Below are 18,760 nucleotides of genomic sequence, written 5' to 3'. Positions count from 1 at the left end.
GTGTGGGCGGAACATAACTGGATTTATCCGATGACATGTGGGAGTATTCATGTGCGAAAATTTTCGGCATTATCGTCCGTTTCAGTATCCGTCTGTGTGTATACTTGCCCGTTGAAATCGGCAATCGCCCGTCAAATTTACGGGTGGACGGGTCTCTGCCTAATACCTTATGTGGGAAATGCGCTCAGTATAATATGTATTTATCACAAAAATACATGCATGTATTATTATTATTTTGAAAACCCATCATCCGCCTGATCTGGCACATTTTAATTGTGCAACAGTAATGATGTAAATACCAGCGTGACGGACTCGTCCTTATCCTGTCGTCTTTCCAACTCTTCTCTACTCCACGTTGGTTTGAAGTCATATGGAGTAATCTCTATCACTGATGAAGCTGGCAAATCTCGAAATGAATCTAAATTGGAACGATCTGGCCGCTGTGTAAACAGTTTTCAAAATGGCGGCGCCGACGCTTCACATTTGAAGATCGCACGGATAAGCGGCGCCTGCCGTGGACCAAACGAATCGCATTCAACGTGGCTAAAAACCAAAAAGGCCGCCGAGTGTAATTTAATATGCCAATATGAGGTTAATAAAACTGAAAACGTAATTGCAGAGCCTAATCTAGGGCGCGTAATACGTGTTTTTTTTTATCTGTCTGTCGCACATCCACTTTTTGGGCACGAGAGTGATATCGCGTATCTATTCATTTTGTCGCGCATTTATAAGTAGAGAGCGTGTAGTCGCGCTTTACTGAATCTTGTGCGTATCAGTTTGTCAGCACCAGCTAGCAAGCACTGCGGTAAATATAGCGTTGTTTACACACCTATCGGAAAGGACCGAAGTATTCCGAATGGTTTATTTAGCGGGTAAAACAGTTTTGTGAACTATTATATCATTGGTCACTGAACCGGAAGACAGTGTATCTCAACCAATCGTGTGAAGTGTTTTAAAAATACCCAAAAGCACATGGCATATCGTTCTGTCTCATCCAAACATAACGATGTCAAAACGCGTGGTCACGTTGAAAGACGTTTGGACGAAAAAAGGAAACAAAACGAAGACACAGAAGTGAGTATTATGTTATTAATCATATTCAAATAGTAAAGGTGCTTAGTTGATATATAAGTTTGTGTACAAATATGATCTTAGAGTAATTATATGACAGTGTGAAGACGTACTAAGTCATTTGATTCTGATTGATAATGGTTTTTGAAGTTTGAATTTGATAATATTTTCCTAATGCCAATATACAATTAGTTTGATAATGTTTGGTATTATGTATTATGTAAGTTTTATTTAAAAATATTATGAGCTATTAGGGCTGGGCGATAAAATAACGATACGTATCGCGATACACATACTTGATATCAATAGAAAATGCGTTCGATAGAACTTTTTTTTTTTTCAAGAAACAAGCGTTAGCCAGAGCCCTCTCTGGTTTAGGTCCGCTTTCAATCAACTGTTCTTGCGAAGCAAGCTTGGTTGCATGAGCAAAGGCACTCATCCTCTGGTGCCTAGCAACGCATAGGGATTGACACGCTGATAGCCAATCATGTAACAGTATCGCGTTTGGTTGCGCCATCTCGTTGTCTCGTGGTCGTGTTTATTTTTTTTCCAGAAACAGCGTGGCCAAGAAAAGAAAGATGAGTGCTGGAACGAGCGAGGAAATTGTGGATAAAGTCAGTAAGGTCAGATGTAAAGTCTCAAGTCGACCTCAGTTTTACTTGAATTTCTTCTATGTTTACAAAACACTATTTTTATTTGATTAAACCTTCAATGAAAATATACTTGAATAGTTTAAGAATAGTCTAAGTCTACCTCAGTTTCACTCAATTTCTTTTATGTTTATAAAGCACTGCATATTTTTATTTGTTTTTAAATGTTATTCACCAGAGGGTGAACTTTTTTTGCATTAAACTTGCAGTAAAAAATTAAAAATGACAGTCCTTCTCACATAGCAGGTTTTGCTGTGTTTACATTTAACACTTTGCTCATGTTTTTATAACACTTGAGTTTTTTAAGCACTTTATTATTGATAATTGCTCAGTTTTTGTTGTGATCGTAACATTGAACTAGGGCTGGGTATCACCAGATACCTCACGATACGATACTATGGCGATATTTTGCCCACGATAACGATATCACGGTACAGAGATTCTGCGATAATCGATATATTGCAAGAAATTTCAGCCACATCACGATATCTGTGTCACTGAAGAAAATCAGAATTTATTGACCACTGTAAAATTACATTTCACATCCATAACTACACACTCTTGCCAGACATATATTTGTCTCTATTCCACTGCTGGCAAAACCAAGAGTTGCTTCACTACAACATACAGAAAATTCCCATTTCTGTGCTAGTATTCTCAACTTTTCTGTAAGCATGGACACATCAGTGCTGCTTAACAAGCAGAATCAAATTGTTTTATGGAAACTTAAAACTTGCAATGCAGACAGCACAGACATTTCAGTGCTAACACTAATATCAATTTGTTCTTTGTAAACTTGAGAACATATACCGGAGAACATTTAACTTGTGCTTATTTTGCAGGAACAACACACTGTCTGAAACACACTGAAAAGTGCAGTGGGCATCTTAGTCTCCTACTGCGCATGCGTGAAGCCTACTGCGCATGCGCAGAACACATGAATTAGCAAGTTCTCATACAGACCGGTTTATTATTCAAAACAAGGCATTACAAATTATTTGACTCGGCCAAAGACTCGACCAATACGCACAAAACATATAAAAATCGGCAAATGCGTGAAATACTCACCGATTTTCTATCAGCCCAGCTGATCGGTAGGACAAAACTACTGTTGAATTTTCCTACCCTCCTGGATTTCGCGCATGCGCAATAGGCTTGGTAGGATAACTTTACAGAACACTGGTTCACTTTTTTTTTTTTTTTCTCCTTTCCTTTGGAATCCAAAGTGCCTCCAAACATCTGCCTTAAAGTGCGGCGACGTCTCTAGGTTTACGTTAACAGCCATGCTTGCTTGTTTTTTTTCCTCACTGCAACCGCCGGGGAAAAAAGAGAAGCCGAAGAGTGCCTTGCAGTGAGGGAGCGGCACAGCGACACCTCGCGGAGCGGAGGTGCGGAAGTCGTACTGGATTTACAACCCGTCTGAGACATGATTTATGATTTGAAAAAATATCGATATTCAAATTTTGAGTATCGATATTGAATCAGAAGACAAAGTATCGCGATATATCGCCGTATCGATATTTTTGCACACCCCTACATTGAACATGCGTGTTGACATTCCTTGCTTATTGGCTGTCAGAGGAAGTTTAAGTTTAAAATAAATGTTTGAATTTAGTATTGTTCCCTCCTGGTCCTTATTTTAAATAGGTCATAAAATGTTTCAATAATTATCAATATCGACCAATATGAAACACTTGTATCGTGATACAGATTTCAGCCATATCGCCCAGCCCTATGAGCTATATTTAATCTGTTCTTGTGTAAGTGTAGGTACTGTAAGATTGTAAATGATGGAGATTATATACTTTTGTAGTAAGTCTGAATTTTGAGATTATCTCCAGTCATTTATGTCAAAATCTAGTTTAAACATGGGTAGAGTGTTTCATGTTTTTCACTTTCATGAAAGGTGGTCTGAACAAAACAAATATGATAGCGTTTTTAAATATTTGAGAGTGATTTTATTTTATTCAGAAAGTCAGATTTTTCATCTTATTATTAATTAATAGTGGCAAGACTACACGGATTTTAGACTTAACTATATCAAATGATGTAATATTAACCTAGTCATATTTGACTTGCAATATTATACTACTGGTGGTCAAATTGGTAAAAATAGGCTAGTCACATGATTTATAGTAAAACAGTAACCTAGTCATATAACAGAAAACTAGTCATATTTGTAAGGTTTTGCAGTATATAATTCTTCATATAGTTTTTGATCTAAAATCTTTAGATTTTTAAAGCTCAGATCTGATCATAATGTTTGTGCAATACTATAAACTGTGGATAAGTGTTTGCTGATATGGTTTTCATATCGCTGTATTAAAGGATATGTATAGTGCTATAATTATATTATATAGAGGGCTACCGCGTGACGTCACCGTACCGCGAGATTTTGTTAGGGCGCCATATTGGAAGACCTCAAGTACGTACATACATATAATATAAAACAAACTACGAGCGAGAGTGAAGTGACACGATGGCTGATAATTCTGGTTATGTGAGTACATTACCAGCTGCAGAAAGGGCACGGTATGTGGAAAAACTGGCTGTGATTGATGGGTTTGACCCATATGATAAGACTCGGGGCAAGGGAGAATGGAAACATGAGGACCTGACACCAATTCTGCCATCTGTTTGCTACCCAGACATTGTAAACTATTTGTTGTTTACACCCAGTGCCTACACTGGTCATATGTCTTACTGTTTAACCAGTTGGGCATCAGCTAATGTCACAACTTTAAAAGCCATTACAACATTTATACAAACAAGCACTGACAATTTTAGACAGAAAACCCAAAACATACCATCACTGTCGTATATTGAAAAAAAACACAAATTATTGGACTGGAATAACTATGTTAAATACAATGACGCGGTTTTAATTTACAAAATCCTTCATGGTTTGGCCCCTCCTCCCCTACAGACATTTATTACAAAAAGCACAAACAGGGCAACCAGAGCCAGTTCCAGGGGTGATTGTTCTGTTCCACTTAGGAAGAGCGCTTTTAGGCCCTGTCCACACGGCAACGGATTCAGGTGACTCCGATACAATTGCTTATCGTTTAGGCCTGGCGTCCACACGGCACCGGCGTTTTGGGTGCCCAAAACGCAGTCTTTTTGAGAACGGGTTCCAGAGTGGAAAGATCTGGCAACGTTGCCGTTGCGGAGTCGTCTGGATGAGTAGAACGGATTTGTTTACGATGACGTCATAACCACATGACTGAGTGCTTCACACCGGGTAGAAGTGTAACGAACTCGATGCGAGTTGTCAACAAATCCTATAACTTGGTTCATGAAACACGCTTACAAAATATTTTCACTGTGAATATTTTATTGTGTAATGGTGCAAAGTGAGAGAGAGAGAGACTCTGCCCTTAGGGCAGAGTCAATCCCGCCAGCAAAAATGGGGGAAAAAAAGGCGCGGTCTCACCTCTTCAGATGTTGATTTAAGTCCTACAATACATTCCTCAAAAAGGGCGTAGAAGAGCAAATTAATCCATCAACGTGTAGCATTCAATTTATTCCGGACCTTTAAAGACGCCGCCTTCCGTGTAGAATCATGCGTCATCCCCGCTGCCATATTGGATAGGTCAAAGCAGAGAATAAAGATTCATGTGCTGCGTTTAACTGTACCAACAGGTTTACCGTCCAAACGAGATCACATGGGATTACCTTTCACAGGTGAGAAACAACAAATTAATCCATCAACGTGTAGCATTCAATTTATTCCGGACCATTAAAGACGCCGCCTTCCGCGTAGAATCATACGTCATCCTCGCCGCCATATTGGATAGGTCAAAGCGGAGAATAAAGATTAGCTGCGTTTAACTGTACCAACAGGTTTGCCGTCCAAACGAGATCACATGGGATTACCTTTCACAGGTGAGACTGGAAAAATACTTTTCATTGTATTTGGTCATTATAATGTAATTTTACGAACAGATTTTCCTGACTTTGTGGCTAATATGAAGTCTCGCGCGTAATAGTTTATGCGCATGCGTCCTTACTTCTTCTATTGTTCTGGTGTCTCCGAAGGGACCGTCTTACAGCGCCCCTAGAGGTGTGGCATGTGTATTGCATCGTTTTCAGCAAGCGTCGCGTTGCCATATGGACCTGATATTTTACTGATCGTTGCCCATTTGGACGCGATATTTTTTTTAAATAACATCTCGTTGCCGTTGTCGTGTGGATGTAGCCTTAGTCAGGCTGTATTCTCATACAGAGCTTCTCACACCTGGAACACCATTCCCAGCACAATCGGAGAACTACAAACGTTCAACTCATTTAGTAAACAGGTAAAATTATGACTATTGGATAATCAACACTGTCAACATAACTCTGCATAGTCTGTATTTGCATTTGTTTTGTTTGTTTTTAACTAATTTTACATTATTTACTTAATCAATGTGTGCAATAATTTATTTATTTATTTATTTATTTAAACAATCTGTGCAATACTTGCTTTTATTTTCTTAGGGACCATCGACCTGTCTAGGGACAAAAGATGGAAATTAGCCTTTTGGCTACAGTCTTGTATATTTTGCATTTTTTTTTTTTAATGTTATTAATATATGCTGTCCCTTTTGTTAAATAAATAAACTTTCAAACTTTAACACTGCTGATGACTTGAAGGCCTACAGGCTTACAGTTATGTTGTTAGTGGCTTGGTTCGTGATATTACAGCTGTTGTTAAGAATAACCTACACATAGTTATGGCCAAGGTAATCTTGTTGATATTTATCTTTTAATAATATATCTTTTCAGTTGAAAAATTAATACTTTTTGTTACTATTAAGGTATCCATAATTTAGGTTAATTTATCCAAATTATACATATGTGTTTATGATGTATGCCTACACAACAACTATGCTTTATTTATATATAATAGGAGGGAGAGCAAGCCCCAAACCATCCTAAATAATAATTATTATTATTATTATTATTAAATTGTAGAAGTCTGGGAGGCTTGCTCCTCATCCAGTTATCAACTTGGGGCCAGTTTAGCATGTTTTAAATCTGAATTTCTTGCGTTTGCTTACCTCAAAGTGTCCGCAGATCATGCACAGACTTATCCATTATATCCACAGTTTTTTTTTTTGCCAAGTCTCACACAGGTTTCTTTCAAGTCTACTGTTGGGCCAATAAATCATAAATAAAACAGCTCAGATTTGTTTGTCGTTTGCCACTCCACTTTATTCTCGTGGGTTCACATACCGCTGCCGTTATTTCCCCCAATCACAAGTTTGTTGGTCTTCCAATATGGCGCAGGGTCTGTTTTTACTTCTGGTTTCGGGTGACGTCAGTGAAATCCCTCTATAGATTAACATCTGATATGAATGTTTGTTACATGTATTTAGTTTTATTAATAAAACTGTTCTGGGCAATTCCATGTAAATGTCAACCTCACCATGCAAAAATAAAGCAACATGTAATACATCAAAACCACTCCCAGAGATCTCACCTAGGCCTGTATTTTACAGATGTGAATAAGTTGAACCAATTTGTAACCAACCTAATGTCACTGTCAGTCTTTCTTTCTTATAATGTAAACCCCAAGCTAAAATCAACTTTGCTCATGTACAATTCTATATTATTGCCACAAGCCACAGAAATGTATGCTAAAATCCACAAAACAGCAAAACAATAGCCATCCTAAATATTATTTAAGAACTTTGATAGTTTTAGCTGATATTTAGAGAGTTTTTCAAAGGGTTATGGTGGTTAAATTGCTGATTTTCTAAACATATGCCATGTCTATTTCAGACGCGTCACATCCATAACGGAATTTCGTCACATCCATAACGCTGACTTTTCCTTCCGAAACTCTGCATGAAATACAAAATATTTTAAACAAAGATTTTTTAATATTCACCTTGGACCCCTCTATCAAATGGATATCTCCATTTCGACATTAGGTTTACAATTTCACGGAGTTTGATAAAAATGTACAGTCACCCAAGAAAAGTGATACTTTTTCTGTCACATCCATAACGCATCTTTTATTGGCGTTTTCTGGCATGCCCTAGATGTACTATGGGAATTGTTCTTGTTCTATCACTTCTCCAGTATGGTACAGCCTTAAAATATGCAACACCTGTTTAAATACTGGGAGACAAAACATGCACTGGGTCATTTATTGCCATTTTGAGTTCAAGTGTCACGTCCATAACGCTGGAATTGCTCTTCTGTTTATAGATGTACTCTTGAAAATATCTACCAATGTATTACTTATTTTTCTGTCCCCACTAACTGGAACAAATGAGGGATATTTTTACCCCTGTTAATGTTTTCTGTCCCCCGTTTCTACAACTAGTGAGGGATCTGTCCGCTATTTTCAGATTCCTAGATTAGGCTCTGAATTGAAGAACACCATTAATTAAGAAGTAAAGCAAGTTTAAAAATGACTTCAGTTCCCCTTTTAAAAGCAGTGAGTGCAGTTTGATAAGAAAATGAGCTGTAGGTTTTCCTGAGCGTCTTCCAGAACCAGCCACAGTTCTTCTGGACGCTTTGACTGGCACACTCGCGTCTTCATTTTGCACCAAAACCCGGTAGCCTTCGTTATGCTTTCTTTTTTAATCTGAAAAGTGCTCCATTATGGAATATGCTGCTCAAACTTTTTTTTTTTTTTCCTTCCCCCTGTAATGTTTAATTTTCTGCTGGGGGAAAAAACCGTTTGGTACCCTGCAATGATTTTTGTAATGTTTTGACTCGATGTAGAAGCTGTAAAATAGAAATTGATAAAAGTTTGTATGGGGGGGAACAGGGCGCCTAAGACTTCTGTGCAGTCCTGCATGTCGGTCTGTATACTGTAGAGGTGGTGAAAGTGTGCCATGTTTCTGTCGGCTGTGCTTCCGTGTGAGTCACCGGACTCGACTGCCTCCTCCGTGTGACTCTGTTTTGACTCCCAGGGCAGTAATTGTTGTTTTGCGCTCTCCTCAGGACGGCTACGCTTAAGCGCTGATCTCTCTCCGAGGTGTATTATTTAGCTTTATTTTTCCAGCTTGGCAAGATTAGCAGGTCAGTCTTCAGGCCTTGAAGATGTTCCATCTGTTTTTAGGAGCGCAGTGATGACATGTTTTAACTGGCTCAAGTCGTCGTCATCATCCTTAAAAGCACTTTGTGCGCGCGGGGTCCGAAATTAACACTTCTTTGAGGGGTTATGATCCTATACAGAGACTCTGGTTTAATCCTGCAGCTCTTTTTATATGATGAAGTCTTCACCACTTGAATTGAATTGGCGTGCGTTTGATGCAGATACAGCGTCCGTGCTCAAACAGAGTTTCCTTTAAACTATGGGCGCTGCACAATTTCAGAAAATCGCTGCCTTGACTGTAAAACTAGTCACTGTCCGTGTCTGCATGTCCCTCTCTTTAGGCAAGACCCACAGCTGGTCCGGCGAAAACGCAGAACGTCACAGCTACTCGTGGTACAAAAACGCTTCAGAGAGCGACCGCAGACCGCTAGCCCAGACCACCACGCTGAAATCGGAAAAATCCGAAGACAAGGATTCATTTGACGCTTGGGGCGCTATTGTTGGACTGGGGTCCCGCTCATCATCACCGCTCTTGGCCTCCAGAGACCCTCCGTCCAGCACGTGGACGTCCAGCAGCAGCTTCCTGACCAAACCCCATGTCGAGACCCGCGTCACCGAGGTCGGCCCGGGAGACCTGGATCTCCCGATGGAACCTTCGGAATCGGAAGACCACTCGCAATCGCTGCTCAGGACCTCCAACTGCAGGACGTACTGCAGACCGAACAAAAACAAGCCATCGGCCTTCGGCGGCACGTCGAACAGCGACGGTGCAGGATCCACGAAGACCGGCGAAGGTGAAGGCAAGAACCGCGGCAGAACGAGGGACTACACAGTCCTGCACCCGTCCAGCATGTCCGCCTGCAATGTCACCATTCAGGACTCCATGGAGCGGGGAATGGAGGAGTACACGCCCGCCAACCCAGCTGCGGATCTGGTCGAGGCTGGAAGGCTGAGGAAGAAAGCCGAGCCGGAGACCAAACCTGTCAGGTAAATATCTCTAACCACAAAGATAAATCAGAGATGCTGTTCTGGAAAACGAATCAGCACTTTCTGACCATTCGCAATCTGTAAGAGGTATGTTTGCAGAAGAGGTGTTTTTGTGTGGGGTTTTTTTTTTTTTTAAAATCTGGGTTTTGTCAGGTCCAGATCCACGCAGAGCAAGACCAAAAAGGAAAGCAAGCTGGATCTCTTCGGCTTCGACGACGGAGACGCTTTCGCCGCAGAAGGAGACCCCGCCGCCTCAGGCGGCTCCAACTACAAGATCAAATACTTCGGCTTCGACGAGCTGAGCGAGAGCGATAGCGACGGGGCCGAGGACGAGGACAAGCCGAGGAAGACCAAGAGGATGGCCTCTCTACCAGCGGAAGATTCCGGAGAGTCTTGCGTAGATGTTTCCCAACCTAAAGCATCTCCAGAGAACAGCACAGGTCAGAAACTTGGCCTCAAGGGAGGTCAGTGTATAGACACACACACACACACACACACACACACACACACACACACACACACAGGTGGGGGGGCATCAGCGTAGTAGCTCAGGGTGTAACAATCAGAGCAATTTAAAAAGCAGCTATGGAAACAAATCATTCTCTTTCATAATCCAAATCATGTCTTGTGGGAGGTTTCCGCCCCCCCAGAGTGAGTTTGTACAGCGTTCTCGATATGTTTCTGACCGTTAGCTTATATTTTAAGGCCCTAAATTACCTGAAACATTCAGGATGAAATTTCTAATTAAGACAGATCTGAACACATCACTGAGATTATTGCCAGGAGATTTATAACAGCTATTTGGTGTGTGTGTGTGTGTGTGTGTGTGTGAGATCCATTATCTCAGGGTTAATTGCTTTCCTCCGGTCCCTTTTACGAAGCGTGATTTACGATTTTGTCTGAATATAATTATTTTTACTCCTTTTTATTATTTTTCCCCCGATCGTTATTTCACTTTCGCACAAAGTAAACCCGAGTTAAATTTTTTTTTTTTCTTACTTGTATCCTGAGTGTGATATTTTATTTTTTTAAAAAAATATTTTTATATATTTTTCTCTTGTTGAAACAAAGATTGTTTGGAGATGCTGGAGGTGAACTCACGCACCACGTCTGACGCGCTGAAGAGGCCTCAGGTCAAAACTCAGGAGAAAGCCAAGGAGAGCGGCAGGAGGATCTTCAGCGGACCCAAAAGGGTAAAGCTTTCGGCTCTAACGCCCATCATGCTAATCACGACAATTCACACACCTGACCCGCCTTCTGTTCAGTGCTGGAAGCAAGAAATGTAATCAGTTATAATCAGGTCTGGGGGTGGTAGCACTTCGTTCCAGTCGCACTTCATTTCCTGTCTGTCGGGCTTTGTTTCCTGTTTGGATTGATGCTACTCTGAGGATTGCAGGTCCCCCCCCCCCCCCCCCCCCCCCCCGGTTGTTCAGTCAGGGAAATCTTGGTATCAGAAATGCCACAGGTTTTTTTTTTTTCCACTTTTCTGTTATAAAAAGGGAAGAGGATCGCTCTTCAGGTCTTTTCCGTGTCCTCCGGCTCAGTAATTCCACTCCTCGTGTTTATTGCCGCTCTCTTTCAAAGACTTCACCGTTGCCTCTTTCAGACTCGAGTACTTCCTTATTCAGTTTTATGCGGTGTTGTTGTTTAAAAGCATTTAATTTACTTTATGCTCCTTTTTATTGTATTTATTTTCTTCTCCTTTATGTGCTGTTCTGTTTGCCAGGATTAGTGTTAATGTGCGGTCATTGCCCTGCAAAGCAGAATCCTTTAATTGTACCTTTTTTAAAATTTCATACACACACATTCAAAACAGCTGATACAGGAAACCATCATGCGTCTCTCCAGTTCACTTGTTTTGAATTTATTTTGGGTTTTCTGAAATCAGCACTGGGTCAAAATTTTGCACGTGTCCACCAAAATATGCCTTACCAAGGCTTCTTAACTTCCTGTTAGTGATGGTCGACTCCAGCTAGTAGCTTCTCTGTGCACAACATCAAAAGGGTCAAACAAGATGGCGGCGCGCACAGACGCTGCGGCTCTCTGGCAAGGTGTGTTACACTAGTATTGTTTAGTGTGCTTTCGAACATGGTGTCATGCCACACACGTCTACAGTCACATAGAACTCCTGAACATCGGACTACAATGCCAGGTTGCAGTCACGAGCGACTTCCGATGGACCCACAATATCCCGCTGGACGTAGCGAGACAGGGTTTTTTCTAGAAAAATCTAGTATGAGGGTGCTCATCATGGCGGAGGTGGTCACAATTTTTGGGAGGTGCGCGCAGAGCGTCTGCGAAGGTAGGGGGGCTACGCAGACGCCATCTGCGAGGACTGGGTTGTCAGCATAAATTGGCCTTTAGTCCGCTTCATCAGCGTGTGGCCCTTTGGTTTTGCTCATTTCTAGTGTAAATGAGATCTGGAACGGTGTATAATTGCGCCTGTAACAATATCGGAGTATTGATGAGGGGAAACGGGTTGACACTAAACCTTCTTGGCCAGACGTGGATAAAATTTGGGTGCGTTCCAAATCACTGCAGCCCGTGAAAGGCGCTTGAGGAGAGCTAGTTAATTAGTGCAAATGAAACCAGCCTCCCACGGAGCGGCACTTACGGGGCCAAGCCACTCCTCGGTTCTCTTCGTTGGTGTTTAATAACCCATCTGCAGGTCCACTGGGTGCAAATCCCACTCCGGTTGCCAGGTTGTTCTTTTCTCCCCCTGCTGACCTCATTGTGTGGCTCTTGGCTGCCCGTCTTCAGTCCGTTCCTGCTGTTTGAGCGATCCTGGCATCTGCTTCCGATTCCTCTCGGGCTGTTATTCCTGCAGCAGTTCCTCCTCTGTGCTCTTGTCCTGACACTTAATAACCTCTGAGCTCAGCACATTCAGACGATGCGGGAGGACGCCGGGCCCCTTTAATGAGTTTTAATTACAGGCTCATTTAGAGGGGAGACAAGGAAAAATAATAGACTCGGGGATGCAAAAAAAAAAAAGCTCCAGTGTGCATCTCATAAAGTCGAGCTGTGCTAATGGTGAAGTTGAAGAGTTGGCTTTGTTTAATTTAGTGATTTATGTTTAATTAATCCTTGAAGTGAGTTTTATATAAGAGCTGGAACTGTCTCAGTGTTGCACTGATGATTTATCCTGCAGTATTAATCCTTTTGTGCGTCTCGGATTAATTAACAATAAACACCCAGATCGCTGTTACTTCTCGGACCAGAGAGTTGGGTTTTTAGAAGGGGGTGGAGCTTTTCTGGATGTTGTGCAATGGCGGTACGGTGTGCTCGCTTCCGCGTTTAGTGCCCTGGAGTTGGTATTGCACCTCGTGGTCATGCGTGGGAACTAATACAGGCCAGTTGGGGTGGGAATCTCACTGCTGTCCATGGAGGAGCAGAGACGGGGCAGTTCTCAGATGAACCCGGGCGAATGATATGATCGTGAACACTGTTCAGCCTAAGTTCAGGAAGCTGTGCCTGGGGTCCAGAGTGTACGCGAGTCTGACTGTTTATGGCCTGTGAGGTGGAGAACTTGATTGCAGGGGGTTTTCTAGAAAAATTTAGTATGAGGGCGCTCACCATGGCAAGGGAGTGAAGCAACCGGGGCGTGTCCGTGCGAAGCCTTTGAAAAATTGAGGCTACAATGGGACATTCTGAGGCTATCTGACAGGGAAATTGTAACAAATTGTTTAACATTGAAAAAGAAAGAAGTAATCTTCTTCTGCCCCGGACAGTCTTCGGCTTTCTTCCATTTGGTGCCGCGGGATGACATCTTTAAATGCCAAGTGTCAACAAAAACAACTCGCGAACTACTTCTGTCAAAAGCTCCCGCGCCGGTGGGTGAAAGGTCATTCAGTCGCGAGAACTCTCGCTTGACAAGTCAGCTGACCTTGTATGTAACCCATGTCAAATCTCGCGAGAGCAGCCGCGACAAGTAAACAACATGGCGCCTCAGTCTGGAAAACGCCAATTCGGATTGCTTTTGCACCGTCTGGCGGTGTATCTACTATGATTGGAATATTTTTGGAGTGATTATAACGTATTTGATGATCAGACACATTGTCACGTGGTGTTGCTGGGATGTTTTCACGGAGAAAAGATTGTTTTGAGAAAGACTGCATGTTGTGCAGTAGCATATAAGTGCATGGCCTAAGTGTGACTTGGGGTTCAATCGACGGCGCACGCCGAGAGTAAGAGGGCGCAGCACCCCTGTTCCCCGGTTTAGACGAAAGCCTGGATTGCAACGACACCTGTGTATGTGTGATGTAGAGCAGCTTTATTCCTTTTTCATTCCTATTAAAGTGTGTGTGTGTGTGTGTGTGTGTGTGTGTGCAGTCTCCTACTAAAGCTGTGTATAATGCAAGACACTGGAACCACCCAGAACCTGAAGAGCTTCCCCCTCCACCTCCATCTGCGTCACAGGCTGCTCCGGTCAGTAACTAACACACACACACACACACACACACACACACACACACACACACACTCTGCAGGTCCCTCTGTACACCTGGTTCTCCAGTGTGGCACTTCAGTGTTTAGATGACCTGTTATGTTGGTTCTTGGCCTGTTCAGAGAACTGTGTATGCGTCACACTCCCGCCTGTATCGTTCTTCCTTATTGATTGTGTTTTTTTTTTTCTTTTGTTTCTTCCTTGTCTGCTCTCAGGGTGTATTCAGACCAGGATAGTTCACTTGCTTTGGTCCGAACCAAATGTTTTTTTTTTTTTTTAATTTTTTCATTTTGGTGCGGTTCACTTTCACGTTGTACATTTTAGTAAGCGGACCAAAATCTGTCAACAAAGCCACGCGCCCTGAGGTCGTTCAGCTATTGGTCAGAGACGACACGCGCACAAAGCGTCAAGTTCAAAAGTAGTCACGGAGGCTTTCCGCGCTGTTATTCTTTTTAATGTCATCAAAGCTATATGTTTTTTCCAGTTTTTACTGTTTTCACAATTGTGCGATTACTATGCTGTTGAACAAGTAATTTATCAACGACGACGACAAAGGGCAAGGCGGCTATGGAGGATAGCGCTGACGAGCGCACATCATGTGACAGTTCTGGCTCTTCACGCAATAGATGGATTTCTTTTTTGCGTCGCTAGTACCGCCACTTTTTGAAAGAATGTCCCTGATTTTAATGTAGGTCTGACGGAGTTTCTTCACTTTTAGCCGACATTGTCCTGGGGAGCGCGTGATCCCCTTCTCCTTCATTTTCTCACTGAATACAGCAAACACGTCGGCATTTTTGTGTGTTCTCTCCAAAAGCTCAGATATGTGGACATCTGCCCAGATATCCACAAGGGTACGCGTTTCTTCCTCGGCCCACGTTTGCCCCCTACTCGTTTTTTGTACTCTTGTAGTCTAGCCTACCACTGGTCTGAACGACTGTTGTAAGGTTCCCTTGACAACCGAAACAGTGTTTGCACTTTGCGGTGGAGTGTCAAGACTCTGTTTCCCATAATGCTCGACAAACGACGGAAGCTCCCGAGGTACAAAAAAGCAAAACTGTCGGATTAGGTCCGGGCTGCTTTCACACCTCCAAAAGATCCGCACCAGGGTTCCTTTGGTCCGGACCGAGTCCGACCTTGCAGCTCGGTCTCGGTCCGCTTGTTTGGTCCGGACCAGAGTTCGGTGGTTTGTATTCAGACCAACCCAAAAGGTCCGGACCAAGGGAAATTTGGTTCGTTTGGTCCGGACCAAACAACGTAGGTGTGAATACCCCATCAAAGTTCTTCCTTTCTCTTTTTTTCTCCCCTTTTCCTTTGTTTGCTTCTTTCTCAGGTGCTGCTTGTCTGTTTAGTGTGTGAGTGGTGATTGGTGTTTTTAGGTAACTTTTTTTTTCTCGTCTCTCCTCAGGCCTCTTCATCCGGGAGCAGCAAAGAGTCGAACTCGCACAAGGGAGATGAGGGCGTGTTCAAGACTCCGCCCCTGCCACCCAAAGTCACGAAGTCGGTCACCGTGCCCACAGAGCCTTACCAGGACATCGTCACTGCGCTGAAATGCCGGAAAGAGCACAAAGAGGTGAGGGAGAGCGCGCTCCGACCATTCTGCTCCATGATGTAATCCCACGATTTTACCCTGCCGCTCGTAAATCCTGTATTCTCCTCGTTGTTTAAACAATCCATCGTTATCTGTTTTTGTGACTTCAAGTACTTGTTCATTAACATGGTCTTACACTATGTTCCCATTAAAGAGCTCTGTGTGTGTGTGTGTGTGTGTGTGTGTGTATCAGAGATAACAAGTGCTGCGAGCAATACGCCGTACTGTATTTTCCAAATGATAAGGCTTTGTTCAAACAACCATCATGATAAGATCACGCATTAAAAGGCAATACAGCACTAATGAAGTCTTGAAATTGTAACTTGCCATTACAAATACACGACACACTTTTTTTTTTTTTTTTTGTACCATATTTCAATTATTTCTTTAACAAGCAACATAAAATCCAAATCAGCCGTGAAATGTTGTAACAGAAGGATTATAACGTCCTTCCTGTTCATGTTTTTCTTTCTCGTTCCCTGTAATTCTTTCACACTTAACGCACGTTATGCCAGAGGGTTCCTCTTGTAGCCTGCAGTAGCATTTTTCCACCAGAGAGGGCGCATTTTAAAATGGAATCCGTGTAACTGGCTTTCTTTTCCAGTGATATTCAGCAGTGAACGTTTCAGCTCTTGGGAGATTTTCGTTCTGAGGTTCTAAATGGTAATCATGTAGTATAATGCTATTCCAAATTAGCCTGGCAAGCCAGAGTAAATGTGAATATTTAGTCTGGCCTCGCTCGTAGACATTTCCGAAGGGTGTGGGAGGAACAAACCGCTGTCTTTCAAACTGTCTCTGTGCGTATAGGCCAACGCTCTGACCAATCAGCGCAACAGTGACTGTGACGTAGTCAGAGCGACAGAAAGCAGTGGGGGAGGCCTTGAAATAAAGAATTTTTCAAAATGCGTATTAATTAATAAACAGGTTCTAGATATTAAGAAGTTTTGAGTCTGTACCACATACACTCTCTTCTTTCAAGTGTTTTTCAAGGGTTTGCTTAAACTGTTTGTGAGAGTTTTTATTTAGTGGTGTTTGGTGAAATAATTTCCCTTAAATTTAAAATAACGGGAAAATAAGAAACAATCAAAAAGTAATGTTTCAAAGCTGTTTATTAATTCTTCGTACTGCACAAACTAGCCCCATCCTTTTGGCTACGAGCGAAGCCAGCTGGTAGATCAGACTTTTGCCATAGCCGGTCGGCAAAACAGCGAAAACGTCCTTCTTGAAAAGGAATGAGCGGAGAGCCTCTTCCTGCTCAGGTTTCAACGAAAACTCCAAGTCTAAGGCCATGTACACACGTAGCCAGGTATTTTTAAAACCGAACGTTTTCCCCTCCTCCGTTTATAAAAACGTTTTATCCACACCACCTCGTCTTCGAAAAAAAATCCCTTCCACACACAACCGAACATCTGCGTTTTCAATCACATTCATAAGCATTCCAAACCTGTAGATGGCATTATTTCCCCAAATCCTACCCCCTAATCACATCAGAATAGCCCTCTGTTGGCGTCACTTCCGCCTAAACATAAAACATGGCGCCAAGCTCGTTCGTCTGGACAGACTCGGAGACAGAATTGCTTCTAAACACAATTTTGGAGTATAAACTTCAAAAGACGCAAGAAAACGTTGATTGGGAATCTTGTCAAAGCAAATATGTGGACATATTGACCGTTTTTGGAGCAGTAGTTGGGCTTCTAAAATTAAACATGTAAATAGCACCTGCGCAAAAATTAACGCTTTCAAGGCACTACTCCGATCCATTACTCTTTGTCCATGCTTAATCTGGCTTCTGCAGTAAACAAAGGTCGCACGTTTGACGTCGGCAGATTTATTGTCATTTTTTTGGCGCAGATTGTGATGTTCTAAAACGCAAAACTCCGGTTATCTCTGTCTACACGAAAAGGCATACACGGAGTTTTCAAAAATCTTCACTTTGCCCGGAGTTTTTTTTTTTAAATATTCGTTTTTGATGTGTTTTCATGTGGATGACAGGCCAAAACGTAGAAAAATATCTTGGATTTAGCAGATACCCGGCTACGTGTGGACGGGGTCTGATTCTTCTAAAACTGATTCCAAAGCGGAGTCAAACGCGCGCTGTTTACTAGCCGTAGCCATCTTTCCTGTTGCGCTTTCTCCAGCGTCGCGCAGCTTTGTCGTCACTCCTGCAAAAGCCCGCCCAAAGAATCCAAACAAAAACCTTGCGTTGTGATTGGCGGGCACGATTTGATGCCCGGCGTGTTTTTGTTTATATGGTGCGAGGCTAGACCCACTCGCTAGGCAAAAATATTTTTGGCCGCTAGGCGGGTGGGTCTAGTTTACTAGACTAGATCCAAATGGAAGTTTGGTGAAAAACGGGAGGTAATACGGCCTGGAATGTTCTCGGAGGAGAATTGCGCGGTAGAGACGCCCCTCGTACGTTTAATCCCATCTGAATGGGGCTTAAAGCGCCTTCGAAAGTGAGAGGAGTTGATCTCAAGATAGTGTGAGGAGTGCTTACTCTGAGGAGTGTGTGAGTGTGTGTAACTCCCCATAATTAATATTTTTCTTGTCTGCAGTTATACACAGTGGTGCAGCACGTCAAGCACTTCAACGACGTGGTGGAGTTCGGAGAGAACCAGGAGTTCACAGATGACTTTGAGTACCTGGCGACGGGCCTCAAGAGCGGCCAGCCTCTCAACACTCGCTGCCTTAGGTAGAGAGAGAGAGAGAGAGAGAGAGAGAGAGACTGAGACACCCCACCACTATGACAGCAGGATGGATGATGCTGAATGCTGATGGTTAATTTGTGTGTCTCTGTGTCTGCAGTGTTATTAGCCTGGCGACACGCTGTGCTCTGCCCAGCTTCCGCATGCACCTGAGGGCCCGGGGCAAAGTGGCGCAAGTCTTTAAGACTCTCAATGATGCCCCCCAGCACCCTGTAAGACTGACACACACTGTATACAAATCACAAAACTCATTATAACTCGTGTATAAGCCCTTACAAA

General features: G+C 42.7%; 1 protein-coding gene across 3 annotated transcripts in view; it reads left to right on the top strand.

Annotated features, from left to right (window-relative positions):
* Positions 1-18,760, top strand: part of waplb (WAPL cohesin release factor b) — a 70,635-nt gene that overhangs the window by 13,235 nt on the left and 38,640 nt on the right. For 2 of the 3 annotated variants that reach the window (XM_060939254.1, XM_060939253.1), the window contains exons 3-9: positions 9,099-9,744; positions 9,898-10,208; positions 10,816-10,937; positions 14,074-14,169; positions 15,594-15,758; positions 18,332-18,468; positions 18,582-18,693. In XM_060939254.1, the coding sequence (XP_060795237.1) occupies positions 9,099-9,744; positions 9,898-10,208; positions 10,816-10,937; positions 14,074-14,169; positions 15,594-15,758; positions 18,332-18,468; positions 18,582-18,693 (1,589 nt within the window). The remainder of the gene's footprint in view (positions 1-9,098; positions 9,745-9,897; positions 10,209-10,815; positions 10,938-14,073; positions 14,170-15,593; positions 15,759-18,331; positions 18,469-18,581; positions 18,694-18,760) is intronic. The other variant, XM_060939255.1, reaches the window with a different exon arrangement.

This window comes from Neoarius graeffei, chromosome 14 (assembly GCF_027579695.1).
Source record: "Neoarius graeffei isolate fNeoGra1 chromosome 14, fNeoGra1.pri, whole genome shotgun sequence".
Lineage (NCBI taxonomy): Eukaryota > Metazoa > Chordata > Actinopteri > Siluriformes > Ariidae > Neoarius > Neoarius graeffei.
The sequence above is the reverse complement of the archived record's forward strand: the minus strand, read 5'-3'. Positions and strand labels throughout refer to the sequence as shown.